The sequence below is a fragment of the Colius striatus genome, chromosome 6 (assembly GCF_028858725.1).
Source record: "Colius striatus isolate bColStr4 chromosome 6, bColStr4.1.hap1, whole genome shotgun sequence".
In the NCBI taxonomy this organism is placed as follows: domain Eukaryota; kingdom Metazoa; phylum Chordata; class Aves; order Coliiformes; family Coliidae; genus Colius; species Colius striatus.
In genome coordinates, this window is record NC_084764.1 from 14737151 (window position 1) to 14751946 (window position 14796).

Consider the following 14796-nt stretch of genomic DNA (forward strand, 5'->3'; position numbering starts at 1 on the left):
GGAAAACCATGTATCTACCTAATATTCTCCCTACTTCTAATTAACCTTTATTAAAACTATTTTAATTTGTGTTTAAATTAATTAAATTATTTAGTTTTTATATAAATCACTAATTTTGAAATAAATTATTAACCATTGTATAAATTAAGAATTAACTAAGAATTTTAATATGTCACTTTTATAATCCCCACTGAATCTGTATCCTGAGTACTTGTTCCGGTTCCTCTTGAATCCCTGTAAAGTTCTTGCAACCGCAGCATTCTCCATCAAGGCATTGCAGGTTTCACCCACTGTCCTTCTTTTTGAAGATGTAGAATAAGGAGCAGGCCAAAACCTGTGTACCTTTATAGAACAGTCTACAACAGTACACTTGGACAAGAACCCTAAAAATGTGATTTTTTGTCATAGCACAGCTGTCTGCCAGAAGTACTGAATCTCATTGATGACAGTGCAGATTCAACTGTAAAAAGACCTTAGTCATAAAATAACTTGACTTCATTTTCACTTTTAATCCTTACTTATATTATTCCAGCATGATATGAATAAAATTTCTTCGCAGACCTTGCCTGTTCATCCTCTTTTACTAGACAGACTATCATAAAGGTACTAAGTTGTTTAAGGCAGTTGTAAATTTCTGAATAGTAACTAATAAATGCAGCACAAATGTCAACAATTTCTTGAAAGTATCAGGAGAGGTCATTGTTAGAAATATTTCTGTAAGATTCTGTAACAGCAGATTAAAGAATATTAATCCCCAATAGCTCCATCACTTGTGCTTTGTGCACACTCTAAAGTTAAAGGTTATGAGTGCTATGGTTCTGTACACGTGTACCATGAATAGTCTTTCACACAGAATGATTCTCATTTGTTAAATTTGGAGATGTACTTTCTCCTGGCCTTAATTTTCATGTAGTTCTTTATATTCTAAATGGCAGCTGAAGGCAAGCAGAAATAGTGAGCCATTGATTTAACAACCTAAGACAAGTATAGGGAAGTAGAAAAGTTTGTCTTAGTGCTTGACGTGATCTGAGAGAGCTTCTTTAGACTTTTTTTCTAAACACTACCTTCAGCACCTTGGGCCAGCAAAATGGCCTTTAAGCCTGAATGAGCATGACTTTTTTTTTTCCTCAGTGCAAAGCTCTAGTATTTCATCTTTTCAAACTGTTTTAGAGCACTCAGAGCAGAATTATATTGACAAGGTTAAAAATTCATCTCCTAGAGGAGAATACTGTGCTGCTCCTGTTAAGTGCTAGTGTAACATTTATGTATTGGTACCTTAATAACAGCCTTGGCTAGCCTAATGAAAGTAGCAAAAGCAAACAGTGCTCAGTGAGATTTTATTATGACTGAAGTGACTGCAGTTTGAGACAAATTATCACTATTTTTGTTCCCATATCAAAACCATAAATGCTAAAGCAATTGCTACATGTTTGGTATAGAATTATACTCCACGATCGCTAATATAGAAGTGCATTTTTCATGTAAACAGCTCACAAGGGTCATGCATCAAAGATACTCTGTGCAAAATGCTTGTCAATAACTTTGTGAGTGAATTTTGAAATAACGTGCCTGTAACCTGTCATTATTTCTTCCTCTCAAAGTTGAGAGCGAGTGAATGAAAATTGAGCTTGTGAATTGAATGTGCTGTGGGTTATATGGCCTTATTGACTTCAGGCAAAATGACAGTTTTGCCTTGTTATTATTTTTCCCTTCAGAGGTCAGACAGTGGACAATATTTCCACCATGTACTGTGGTGTAAGCAAATTGATATATAAAAAAAAGTTATTATCTGTGTACACAAAGAAGACAGAGTAAGTCACTAATATTAAAAATGCTTAATACATTGTCTCTGTTTAAAAATGGAAGGAAAAGTAAGAAAATAATCTGCTGGCAAGAATAAGCCTTTCAACTGTTCAATTATTTGAATGTTTTTTCAAAAAAAAAAATTATTTGAAAGTATGTTCATCATAAAATGACTTTGCTTTCCATAAGTAGACCTTTACATAATAGGAGTATGAGTATATACATTTAAGTATAAGGTAACAGCAGACCTAAATGTGTGCACTGATGTTGACAGGGATGTAGTTAACTTTCTTTGTAGCAACCTATGTGGTGCTATGGTTGGGGTTTGTGACCAAAACAGTGTTGATAATGCATCAGGGTTTTAGCTATTTCTGAACAGTGCTTACAAAGCATTAAGGCCTTCTCTGTCACACTGCCCTGCCAGTGAGTAGACTGGGGATACCCAAGAAGTTTGGAGGGGACAGAGCTTGGCTAGCTGACTCTACCTGACCAAGCTGATAAAAAACGAAGAGAAGAGTCTTTGGGAAGATTTCTCACAGTCTAGCTGGTTATCAGTCTGCTGGTGGAGGGGTGTTGAGTAGTAGCCTGTGCATTGCTTGGGTTTTTTTTCTCCTTTCTTCTTCCTTTTTTCTTCACTTATTAAACCATCTTTATCTCGGTCCACAAGTCTTCTTACCTTAGCCATTGAGAAAGAGATGAGTAAATGAGCATCTGATGCTTAGCTGCTGGATGAAGGCAACCTACTGCAGTATAATGTTCCTAGCTCTAAGGTTGTTTTCGTTTGTATGCAGATGAAATTGAATACAAAGCAGCAATATGGGGACAAGATAATTATTTTATGAACTCATCTTAGGTGTGTTAACATTCAAAGGTAATGCTATTTAATGCACATAAGTACCATTAATTTGAGTTTAAATTAACAATTTCTTCTCCTGTCTTGTGTTTTAGTGTTTCGAAACATTATAATCATCACTTCCTATACTTGTTAACATATTGCAGTGCAATTTATACTAAATTTTTTAGGAAGCAGTAAGCAGAAAGGTTCTTCCACATCTTTAATATCATCAGAAGGAAAGCAACTTGGGTACTCAGGTATAGCTTACCAAGATAGCTAATTAGATGTTCTGGTTGATGTGAAAATGATTTAAATATATTTTCTAAATGAGCTCTACTAGTAGGAAAATATATTTTATCTTCTAAGAGGATTTGTGCGAGATCATTCTGCTCTTTAGAATTATGTGAACTGTATCTTCACTATATCTGAAATGTATCTTTAGTACTCCAACATATAAAATAAATCTTAGGTACTTTACTAACTCATTTCTGTAGTTTCAGTAGTTCCTACTATTTCTATTCTTCAAAGACCATTGGTACTGACAAAAGTTACTGTGTGCAAAAAGGCTTTTTTTAATTGCAGAATGAGTGCACAATACATTGTGATCATCATTTAATGATACAGACATACTAGTAGTTTGAGATTGCAAAAATGAGCAGATATTAGCTATCAGACAAACTTGTAATTGTTCAAGCTGACTCTTCAATAAGAAGGAAAGTTAAGGGGGAAAACAATCTACGTGAAATAATTATATGGCACATACTTTTTGGAATATATCAGCTGAATATGAGCAACATTAATTTCTACAAGCTCTGTAATATGCACCTTTTTTTTTTTATCTTTTTAGGTTGAAGATTCAGAGACATATGATGATGTAACTGCAGTGTGTGGGTTGCTTGCTGTGGTTGTGATATCTCATCTTCGCAGAGATGCTGCCATTGAATGGCATGTTGTTGCAGTAGTTGATGATCCATTTCGAAGAAAACATTTTGTAATGAAGATGTTGTCAGAGGGCTTCCAAATTGAGTGTGAAACTGTGGAGTCTAGTTCTGCATCTTGTGCATCAATCTCTGTACGTCTGAGCTTAATTTCATCATCCAATTCTCAACTTCATTTAGATGGACCTCTTCATGACTTAGTTTCTACGTTTAGCCAAGCTGTTGAGAAACTTTCAGAAGAATGCAGTGCAAGTCCTTTGTCTTTTAGAGCTTTCTTCAAGGAGGATGTCATTGATGCTGAAGCACTACAAAAAGGTAAGACTTATAGTGGCAGAACCAGGTGTTAATACTAAGTATAAGATAATTTTTTATTACATATAAGGTTTCCTTAGAAGAAGACATTTTAGAAGTATCTTTCAAGAAGAGGTGGCCAAGAAAGCCAATACCATCCTGGCTTGTTATTGGGAATAGTGTGGCCAGCAGGACTAGGGAAGTGATTGTTCCCCTACCTCAGTATTTGGCCACACCTCAAATACTGTGTTCAGTTTTTGGCCCCTCTCTACAAGAAGGTTATTCAGATGCTGAGCGTGCCCAGAGGTGGGCAACAAAGCTCTTCAAAGGTCTAGAGAGCAAGTCTGATGAGGAGCAGCTGAGGGAACTGAGGTTCTTCATCTCGGAGAAAAGGACATTGAATGAGGGCAGACCTTATCACTCCACAACTACCTGAAAGGAGGTTATAGCAAGGTGGGTGTTGATCTCTTCTCCCAAGTAACAAGCAACAAGACAAGAGAAAACAGCCTTAGGTTGTGCCAGGGGAAGTTTAGATTAGACATTAGGAAAAATTTCTTCCCTTACCTTAACATTTGTAACAGACTGCCCAGAGAAGTGATTGAGTCACCATCCCTGGAGGTATTTAGAAGATGTGTAGATGTTGCACTGAGGGACATGGTTTGGTGGCAGACCTAGCAGTGCTGAGTTAATGGTTGGACTCGATCTTAAAGCTCTTTTCCAACCTTAACAAGTCTATGATTCTCTGGTTAAGATAGATTGGGTTAAGATTGGGGTGGTTTTTTTTTGGTTCCCAGGCATTCTTCTCCTGCAGAACAGTTCAGTTCTTGGATGTTTTGAAGTCCAAGCAGGATAAAACCCTGGGTTACTTGTTCTGATTTCACAACTGACCTGACTTTGAGTAGGAGGGTGGATTAGATGCTGTTTCTCCAATCTGAGTTGTTCTGTGATTCCATAAAAGAGAAGTTGCTGAGAAATCCAAGGCCACCTCAGGGTTGAATACTGAGTGGGTGAATCTTTTCCATAAAAGTCTTCAAACAGTTGTCCATATGGTTACCTGGTTTCATCATAATCTACAACTGTGTTCAAATAACAAAATTCTGTATACTAACAGGCAATCTTTCGAGAATTATTAATGAAATACTAATGTTTTAAGACAAGTAAAAAGTTCTGTATCCTGTAGATTAGTGAATGTCTGTTTTTGAACATCAGATGAGTTCTTAAGAACTTTAGCTAGATTTTGCTGACCAAACAAATTTACTGGGTTTTCCAAATGTTTATTTCTTCAAAATCTCACTCCCATACCAAGTAAAAAGAATACAGAACAATCAGTGGATTGTTGCAACTATAATTTATTCATTATGTTGTGCACTTGTATTTTGGGCTACGCTCAATTTGGGGCAACTAACATTATGCAAGAGCACGAAAGCTTATTTTATCTGTCAGGCCTACAAAACTGGTAGACCATACCTGTAATGAAATCAGTAAGAGCTTTGTTATCAATTTGAGAAGGAACAAAATCAGAACCTTAGTCTATATTTATCTCAAACATGCATGCACTTTTAAAATCCTTGCAGACTACAAATGATCCATATTAATTAGCTGACATAAATGTTAGCCCTCAAATATTCTACTGTCCTATTTTTTTTCTTAACCTGCAGCAGTTTTTGAAGGAAATTCAACTTGACATTGTTTAATAGATTTAAAGCACAGGAATTGAAAGCTATAAAAATGTGACATAGAATAAGCATATTTAATCCAGGAAGCAAGGAATGAACATATAGTCTGACAGAATGTTGTTGTTTTTATTATATCTTGTTTAAGAGCTAAAATGAAACCTGATAAAACATGTTCCTGGCATGGGATTAACATTACTGTTTTTTCCTCCTCTCTTTTTGTTATTTCTCAGGCCATGGAATAATTGCTTTTAAATAAATTTCATTTGTTTTATTAAATGTATTGCTCCATATAGTATAGTATATATAGTTTTATTCACATTATACTACCAATGGTATAGACATGGAAAGATTTGTTGTGATTGTCATATATTCATTCAGGTTGTGTTCAGATCTCTACACTGTCATAATAATTCCTGTCATTATAGCAGTTTTGCCATTATCACCACTGATAAGAAATACATTCTTGCAAATCTGTAGAATATATAGAATATATTAAATTTACAAGTATCACTAATTCAGTGATGAAGAAATTTTAATTTCTTTTTTCTACTTAGAATTTTCAGAAAATTCTGAAGAAGAAATATGCTATATAATTGAAAGTAATTTCTAAAATTAAAATAGCTGTTGCTGAAGAGTGTCTTACTGATAGTTTCAATCTCCTATAGGACTATTATATATATACCATTTCTGAGTCAAAATAAGAAGACTAATTTTTCATATATTGTTAAGATACAGGGACATATTTAACTGTTCTGCTAATATGTGTCCCTAGAGCCTTGGAAAGCATGTAGTCCCAAGGGAGGCCTCCTCAGCTTTCCAAAACATGCAGCATATTACTACACTATGTCCTTTACTGTCTTTTGTACTATTATTATAGTGATACTTCTCATAATTTAAAATGTACTCATACATTTATATTAACTCAGTTTAAAAAGCACTGTATAAGATTTCCAAGACGTTCCCATTCATTTCAGTATCCCCTAGGCAGTGTACATAAGGAAGATGACATAGTCTGTGTTTTTTCTGTTCAGATATTGACAGTCTTTAGTTTTGACTCACAGAACTACTGCAATTGTGTGTCCCTTTAGTGTGCTTCAGAGGTATAATATACCAGCACAAACTTTTGATTCCATGATATTTTCAGCTTCCTATAATAATAGACTAAGACAATAGAGGTTCTTAAGTGCTGATGACCACAGCTTCTTCCACATTCTCATAGTGCAATCTTCTTGAGCCTTAAAGTGATCTTCATGTTTCACCGCCCATCAACTTACCAGCTTTCTTCCTAAGTCTGGAGTCATGACCAAGAGAGAAAAAGAGGCATGTTTTCCATTACCCAGACATTTAATTCATTACCTGAATAGAATTCAAAACATAAGTATAATATATTTAGGCAAGCTCAAATAAGGTTCTTCTGCTTATAGAATTAATGAATCTCAATGTGACATTTCGCAGAATCATACAATCAAAGAATGGTAGGGTAGGGTTTGGAAGGGACCTCTAGAGAACATCTAGACAAAACCACTTGCTGAAGCAGGTGAACCTAGATCAGGTCACACAGAAACATGACCAGGCGAGCTTTGAAAGCCTCCAGAGCAGACTCCACAACCTCCCTGGGAAGGTTGTTTCAGTGCTCTGTCACCATTATAGTACAGTTCCTTATGTTTAAGTGGAACTTTTTGTGTTCCAGCTTTTGTCCATTACCCCTTGTCCGGTCACTTGAGACAACACAAAAAAGTGCCACCCTATCCTCTTAACATACACCATTTAAATACTTTTACATGTTAATGGGATTCCTCCCTCAGTCTTCTCGTCTCTGAGCTAAACAGCCCCAGATCCTAAAGCCTTTCTTATAAGGAAGATGCTCCCTGATCATCTTGGTGGCCCTGTACTGGACTCTCTCCAGAAGTTCCCTGTCCTTCTTGAGCTGAGGTGCCCAGAACTCGACACAGTACTCCAGATGAAGCCTCACCAGGGCAGAGTAGAGGGGAAGCAGAACCTCCCTTGAACTGCTGACCACACTCTTCTTGATGCATCCCAGGATGACATTGGCCTTCTTAGCCACAGGGGCACATTATCAATCAGGATTCCCAGGTCTCTCTCTACAGAGCTGCTCTCCAGCAGATCAGTCCCCAGCCTGTCCTGGTGCATGGGGTTGTTCCTCCCAAGGTGCAGGACTCTAATAAAAAACAATACTGGCTTCCAGAATAGCACTGGTTTGTGTCTTGTCAGCTCTGAGTGTTGCCAAAACTTGCATATACCTGTCTTTGTAAACTTACCTTAAGATATTTTGAATATTTGGATGCCTCTGTGGTGATTTCTACTACCTCAAAAGGTTACTTTCTATTGCAGATTATGTCTAGGCAATTGTTGTTAGGTAATTTACTTACACTACTGATTAGATAGTTGGTAAAACTATGTTTCAGATACAGAATAGCATTTTATTAGAACACAGGATTAAGTGTAAATGTACTGATCTTGACTTGAAAATCTGCAAGCATAATACATAGTCTTTTAAAAATTGTTTCCTCCATGTGGCTGCCAGAACACAAATGATATTGTGAGAGCGGTTTTTCAGCTGTGGCAGTTTTCAGCTCAGGTAGTGCCGGTTGCTAACCATCTGTTTGATACTATGTTAGTGATGTGTTTGATCTGTGACATGTGTTACACATTGTTAATCCGACAAGTAGATCTGTCCTTTTGGAGTCTTCGGCTACCATCAGATGCATTGTCTGCTCCAGAAAGATAATATTAATAACATAGCAAGGGATACAGACCCTGGTATTCAAATACTTCTAATGTGAAACACATCAGACAGATGTCTCTATAGTGGAAGTGAAAGAAATTATCATACCTAAGAAATCAAGATGGTTGAGGAGATAATTTTTTCAGTGTTGGTAGATTTCAGGTGGACTTTCATCATGTCATAAGGTTAGCAAAGAGTCTTCAGTAATACTTGTGAGATGTTGCAGTATACTATCTACTCTAGCAAATGCATGAGAAAGAAATAAAGGTACTTTTTTTCTGATCAGAACTTAAAATCATTGGAGTGAAAGGAGGAAATACTGCCACAGAAATGTCAATTATTTAGAACTGTCCAAATAAATTAGAGAAATTTGTTTGTACCTGACAGAGTAAAATGAGAACCAGGATTATGAATACTTTGCATGTTGTAACAGGTTATTTGAAATTATTATAGCCAGTGTTACTGATGTCAAAAGAAGCTAAAGGATTGTAATGCAAATTTGATACAGATAGCTTTCTGTCATCCTAAGACCAGATGTAAAGTTTTATCGAACAAAGTGTAGTACCGATGGTGAACTTCTCAGAGGCAATCCTTCATAAAATACAAGAGCATTATGAGCACCTTGCTGAGACCATAGAACACGTTAGAAATAGGAGGATTAGATTAAGCTGACATATATACTTAGTAAGATGCTGTTAGGCCTTTAGAAGTCTTTAACATAAATTTCACTCTCTCTTATTCTCATTTAAATATGCGTTTATATAAATATGTCAGGACAATTTGCTCTAGCATCCATTTTCCTACACTTCCGTATAGGAAAGATGAATATTCATAAGTCTTCTCATTATGATTTCACAAATCTTGTTCACAGGAAGTATGCAAAATATTTTTTAACATTTATTCAGGAGTAGAAAAGGTCCTACATTCACCAGAACATCATATTACTTAATCTCTTTTTGATACTATAGAAAAAATGAAGCGGGAATCTAAAAAGGCAAAAGAAAAGAGGAATAGAAATGCAGTCTGGTAGCAGCATTAACATTAATATATAATTAGTTTTAAAATTAGTTTTAGCTCTACTCTGTAAATGCTTAGGACTAAAAGTCTCTTACATGTTTATCAAGTTTCAATTATTCTATAGTTTAAAAAAAAATCAAATAGGGTTGAGTATAGTTCAACTGGACTGTAGAAAATCTTACTTGAAGTGGGACTGTTTCTTCTGTTGAAAGAGAAGCCCTGATATTAGGCACTCAGTATTTACTCATCTGTCATGGAGGACTACTCATGTGAGTAGGAACTAAGCAGTCAATAAGAACTTTTTACTGAGTAACAATGAAACAAGTACATAAGTGGTGTTAATTTTTATGTGTTAGTCCTTTTGAAGTCAAACTTTGCCATTACCATCTAATGAAGTAACATACATTATTTGGCCAAAGATATTTTTAAATTATTGTGATCCTATCTGAAAAAGGCTGTAAAAATGGAACGTGATTTTCAACCAAATGTTGTTGATTTAGGCTAAATAGAAAATGTGAGAACAGTTGCCAACCTGAAAGAAGAGGATTCAGTTTCAATTTCTTGGCCTCTCTGTTAAGAAAAAGAATTTATTAAGTATAATAAACAGCAGACCTATACTGCTAATTATTAAAAAAAGAAAGTAATAAAATAAATGGTTAAATTAGTACTTGAAGAATTTAATCAGATTATAGTATACATAAGCTATTATAAAATACTGATATGATTCATCAGTGTGTTTGAAAAGACATTTTAAAAGCATGAAAGTAGCTAAATTTGGTCTTGAGCCACAGAGATGGCTTTGCAATCTTGCTATTGCTACCTTATCCAATCAAGAGATCTGGTATATTAGATGACTGTTAACATGATGAAATTTTAAACCTTTTATATCAATTTTCAAGGTTGTGCTGTTATTCCAACTACTGCAAGTCTCTGTATGTGTATTCTTAGCAGAACATCTCACATAAAACTCTAGGTAAAGATATGGGGGTTTTGTTTACTATCAAAGACACAGGAAAATTGTTTTAATAGTAATATTGTCTCTTGACTGAGTTTGCACAGGAAAGTTTTTCATGACTGAGGCAGCTTCAAATATATTAGATCCTGTGTTAGGGCAGTGGCCTTCTGTCCTTTAGGATGGGAAATTTATTTTTTAAGAGCACAGATACTAGACTGAGAAAAATTCAGCCACTCAGTGCCAAGGCCAGGTAGCAAAGTTAGAATTTCTTATAACAATGTGCAGCAAATGTGTTTCTAGAGTCTCATTCACCTGATAATGATTAAGACACCTGCAGACAAGGAATCTTGTTATGAATTTAAGTAATTTATATTGTTAGTAATGTCATATCCTGAACTCGAAACCCTTTGTTTTTCTCATTTAAACACATTAATAGATGGTTATACCATTTGATATAGGGGCTAGATATTAATTTAATCAGGTTTTAGTAGGATTTGGAAAATAATTTTAAAATGATAATTTGCAAGCTGCAAAATATACAACTTTTAAACCTCTAGAGAACTTTAAAGCTTTGTTTTAAGTATCTGTTCATTAGGAGATAAAGACTCTTCGCCTAATAGTAATATAACTGGAAGAAAAAGAAAAAAGGAGTGTGTTGAAAATTACTCTTTCTGATATTTACAGAGTACTGACTTATCAAAAGAACTTGTCTTATCCTGCCATGAATGTATGAATCAGCATACCAGATAATGGGGTGAAAGCAGATGGAAGAAAAATAACAGTTTCTCACCTATTTTACTCTCAACTATATCACATCCATGTACTGATGCTATGGATGTAAATCCATTTTAGCTATACAAGCAACTTCCTGTTTGTGGCACAGACGAATAAAGTGACTTGGTAACTTCACACAAGATGGTAAAATTATGGAACTTTATTTTTCTGAAGTTCTCAAAATTCAGTTGTGTTCAGAGGCAGCACAATAGTAAGACTAGGCAAGTAGAGCCCTAAAGAGTAATATTTTAATGAAGTGCATGCCTTGTTCCAGAAAGGAGTCTGAGATCAAATCTGTTTTGAGATTGCTCTTCTACTGGGCATAACTTCAACATTTTAGAATTGTCAAGGGATCTTGTCATTTCCAGACTTTTATGAAAAGCATGTCTAATTGAAGGCAGCCTAAGGCATTTTCTAGTTACATGCATGAAGATAGAATATATTCTAATTTAGCTGATTACTCTATTTTTTATTTGCATTCACTATATAGAATGTGTTTTGAATTCTTTTGTTTTGTATCATGTAGTGTAACTTACCTGCTGTGATTTAATCAAGTATTTGGGTCACTCAAACTATAATAGCAACAGAAATAATCAGGTTTTCTATCTTTAGCTTAGGCCTTTAAAATTTTGCTTTTCTTCTAATTTTTTTTTCTTTTGATTGTAGCTATGATAGTATCAAGTCCCTTAAACTTTTGATCCTTTAAAAATCAGGGAACAGAAACCTCAGCTGTTTAACAGTGCATTCATGAAAAGTATTGCTTGTCATTTTAGACTTGTTTGAAAATACTTTATGCAGGAGTTTTGGAAATTTTTTAAGCATAGAAACATAGAATTGTAGGGGTTGGGAGGGACCTCTAGAGATCAACTAGTCCAACCTCTCTGCTAAAGCAGCTTCACCACGTACAGATCACATAGGAAGGTGTCCAGGTGGGTTATGAAAACATCCAGAGAAGGTGACTCAACAATACTCCTGGGCAGCCTGTGCCAGGGCTTCCTCACCCTCACAGTAATGTGGTTTTTCCTTATGTTTAAATGGAACTTTTTGTTCTCCAGCTTTTGTCTATTTTTCATTTTGACAGGAAACATGCTGCATAATACTTCCTTGTTACAGAAATTAATACCATACTGCTTATTCTGCAGAAAGTTTACTATATGATGCCACATTAAAAAAAGTCTTTGGCAAGTATTAATTGCAGAGAACAGTGTTTGATCTTAGGCAAACGTTCTTATATCCATATTGCTTACAATGCTCTTTTCTGGTTTTTTTCCATGTTTTTGTGTTTCACTTTGTGAAGATACTTCAGACAGGCTAAAAAGCATAGTAGAAGTTTTCATCACTTAAGACATACTCATTCAATGTAGTCAATAATTATATTAAAATAATTCAATAAAATCAATTATTATATTTAAAAGACTTTATCAGTTCCAAGGTGCATTGTTGTCATACTGAAGTAGATGTGCTGTAAAAAGATGGTATATTTATATCTCTGAACTGACTGGGAATCCTCAATTAATTAACTTAATCTTTGTAACACACATTTCAAAAATTATCCAGTTAGTTCCTCCCATTATGTCATTTAGGAAGGAAAAAAGCAAACAATACATATTCTGCAAGACATTAAGACTTAAATATACCTATCCAAACAGAGGAAAACACCTATCCAAACACAGGAAAACTTGTTTATTTTTCTGGCACACAAATGAAAGCTGACCAAGTGCTGATGGAAAGGCATCACACACCAGCCAGGAAGAGCTATGGAGTTAGAGAGTACACCTTAGCCCATTAGAACCAGAAATATTCTAGTGACAGATTATGTCTCTAATTCACCCAAAGGATTTTCTCTGCTCTGATATATAACATGTCAAGACACATAAAACAAGCTCAAGTTTCAGAAAATACTGAGAATCTGAGCTCTAAAAACCAAGTCAAGCTGAACATCAAACATTACCTACTTTGGTTTTCTTTCTGGTGAAATGAAATCTAAATGTATTGAAATTATGTTGTTAACATCACTGAGGATCAGCACAGTTGATACATAATTTGATCCTTCATTTCAATAGGGCAATGGACGTATAAGGCTTTATCTTAAAGTACTCCACTTGCTTGGTCTTTTCTACACTTTCACTTTAGTCTCTTGTTTTTCACATTTTTACTTCCATTCATCACTTGTTCTGGACCACAAGTCATATCTTTGTGAGAGAGTCATGGAAAACATGATACAAGAGTAAAACCTGAAGGCAAGTACAGTGAGCCAACTGCAACAAAATATGTAAAAATCAAGAGGCAGCAGTCTAAAGTTTCTTGACCCAGAATAAGGATATGTGACTGACATAAACTGGAGTATAGCAAGAAGGATTATAAAGCCAAAGCTTCTGTTTTAAAAACATGTTCTTCTGTGCTGAAAATGTGATTGGTAGCAAGAAGTAGTAGGCAAAAACATATACAGAAATTCACAACTTGGATTCTACTAAATATTATTTATTAAATTAGGAGCCACTAGTACATTTCTTTATCCTCACTTCAGAAGGAAAATAGTGGCAAAGAAACTTGATAGATCACATACAGTCCTCACACCAATCTGAATGCAACACAGCCATCCTTTTGGTTGTTGTCAGTAGTTAAAAAAGAACAGGTTTTGTATTAACAAGAGGAATAGAAGTATTTGAAGACAAAATATTCCTTCTTAGGCTACTGGCACTTGCAAAGAACTCACATATGTTCTGTGACCTGCTGAGTGCTGTTCATTGCCATTGGAATCTGCATGAAGACAGCTGGACTCCATTTAAGGTACAGGTAGAGTCAGCAGACAGAATAAGCACAGCTTTGATGCAGGAGAGTTCAGCTTTGCCTTGGTTTCATGATTCCTAAGCAAACTGTAACTTTCTTCTGAAACAATATGCAAGTCAGTGATTATGATAGTCTCACAGCTTGCATGGTAAAGTCCAAAGTTTCGGATTAATTTGTTTAGTTACAAAAACAGTGTCACCTCTCATCATAGACCATAGCTGCTTGGTTGTTAATTAGTAATAATGTGTTGTTTTCAGTTAAAGACATCGTAATACCAATTGAAATGCTCACTGTCATTGATTAAATATGCTTAAATTGTCCCCTCTGTCACTGGCCTTGTGCAGTTTGTCCATGACTTCAGTATATGTTTGTGCAAGAAGACCAGGTTCCTAGAAAACCCATGGCCTCCTAAGTATGTTATACTTAAACATTAGAAAATATCTTTGATTTATTAACGTTTTTCAAATGATGTTTTGTCTATCCTCTCTTTTTAAAAGCAGTCCTACACAGGACTTGTTGTGTGTATATTCAGAGAACAGGCAGAGCATAGCCTTCTGTCATATTGATTCCATGTTACTGTAATGTATGTTTCAAGATTTGGCAAAATAGGAGAGAGGAGGAAAGCCCTGGGATACTTTTTTTCTGGGTTCTTGATGAAGCATCAGTTTTTAGTTTGAAAATAGAACATGAAGTGACCTCTGTACATTCACTTCATGGTACTCAAATTTGACCTATAGCAGGAATAATTTAGCCTTTTACTCTGTATAAAATCAACTGATAAACAGTACTATTATTTATTTGTTTCCTATAGTAAACCTCATTATATCAATTAAGAACATCAAGATGGTATGTTTATTAATACTTGTGTAATTATTATCAAAAAAGGATCAGCTTCCATGCCACAGAAATGTTCATACAAATACATACAAATATTTTCCTTTCCTTGTTTAGAAGTATAACAGATTTTTTCT

General features: G+C 35.1%; 1 protein-coding gene across 6 annotated transcripts in view; it reads left to right on the forward strand.

The window, feature by feature from the left end:
- Positions 1-14796, forward strand: part of DPH6 (diphthamine biosynthesis 6) — a 214742-nt gene that overhangs the window by 174130 nt on the left and 25816 nt on the right. For all 6 annotated transcript variants that reach the window (XM_061998613.1, XM_061998617.1, XM_061998612.1 and 3 more), the window contains one exon: positions 3486-3891. In XM_061998613.1, coding sequence (XP_061854597.1) covers positions 3486-3891 — 406 coding nt within the window. The remainder of the gene's footprint in view (positions 1-3485; positions 3892-14796) is intronic.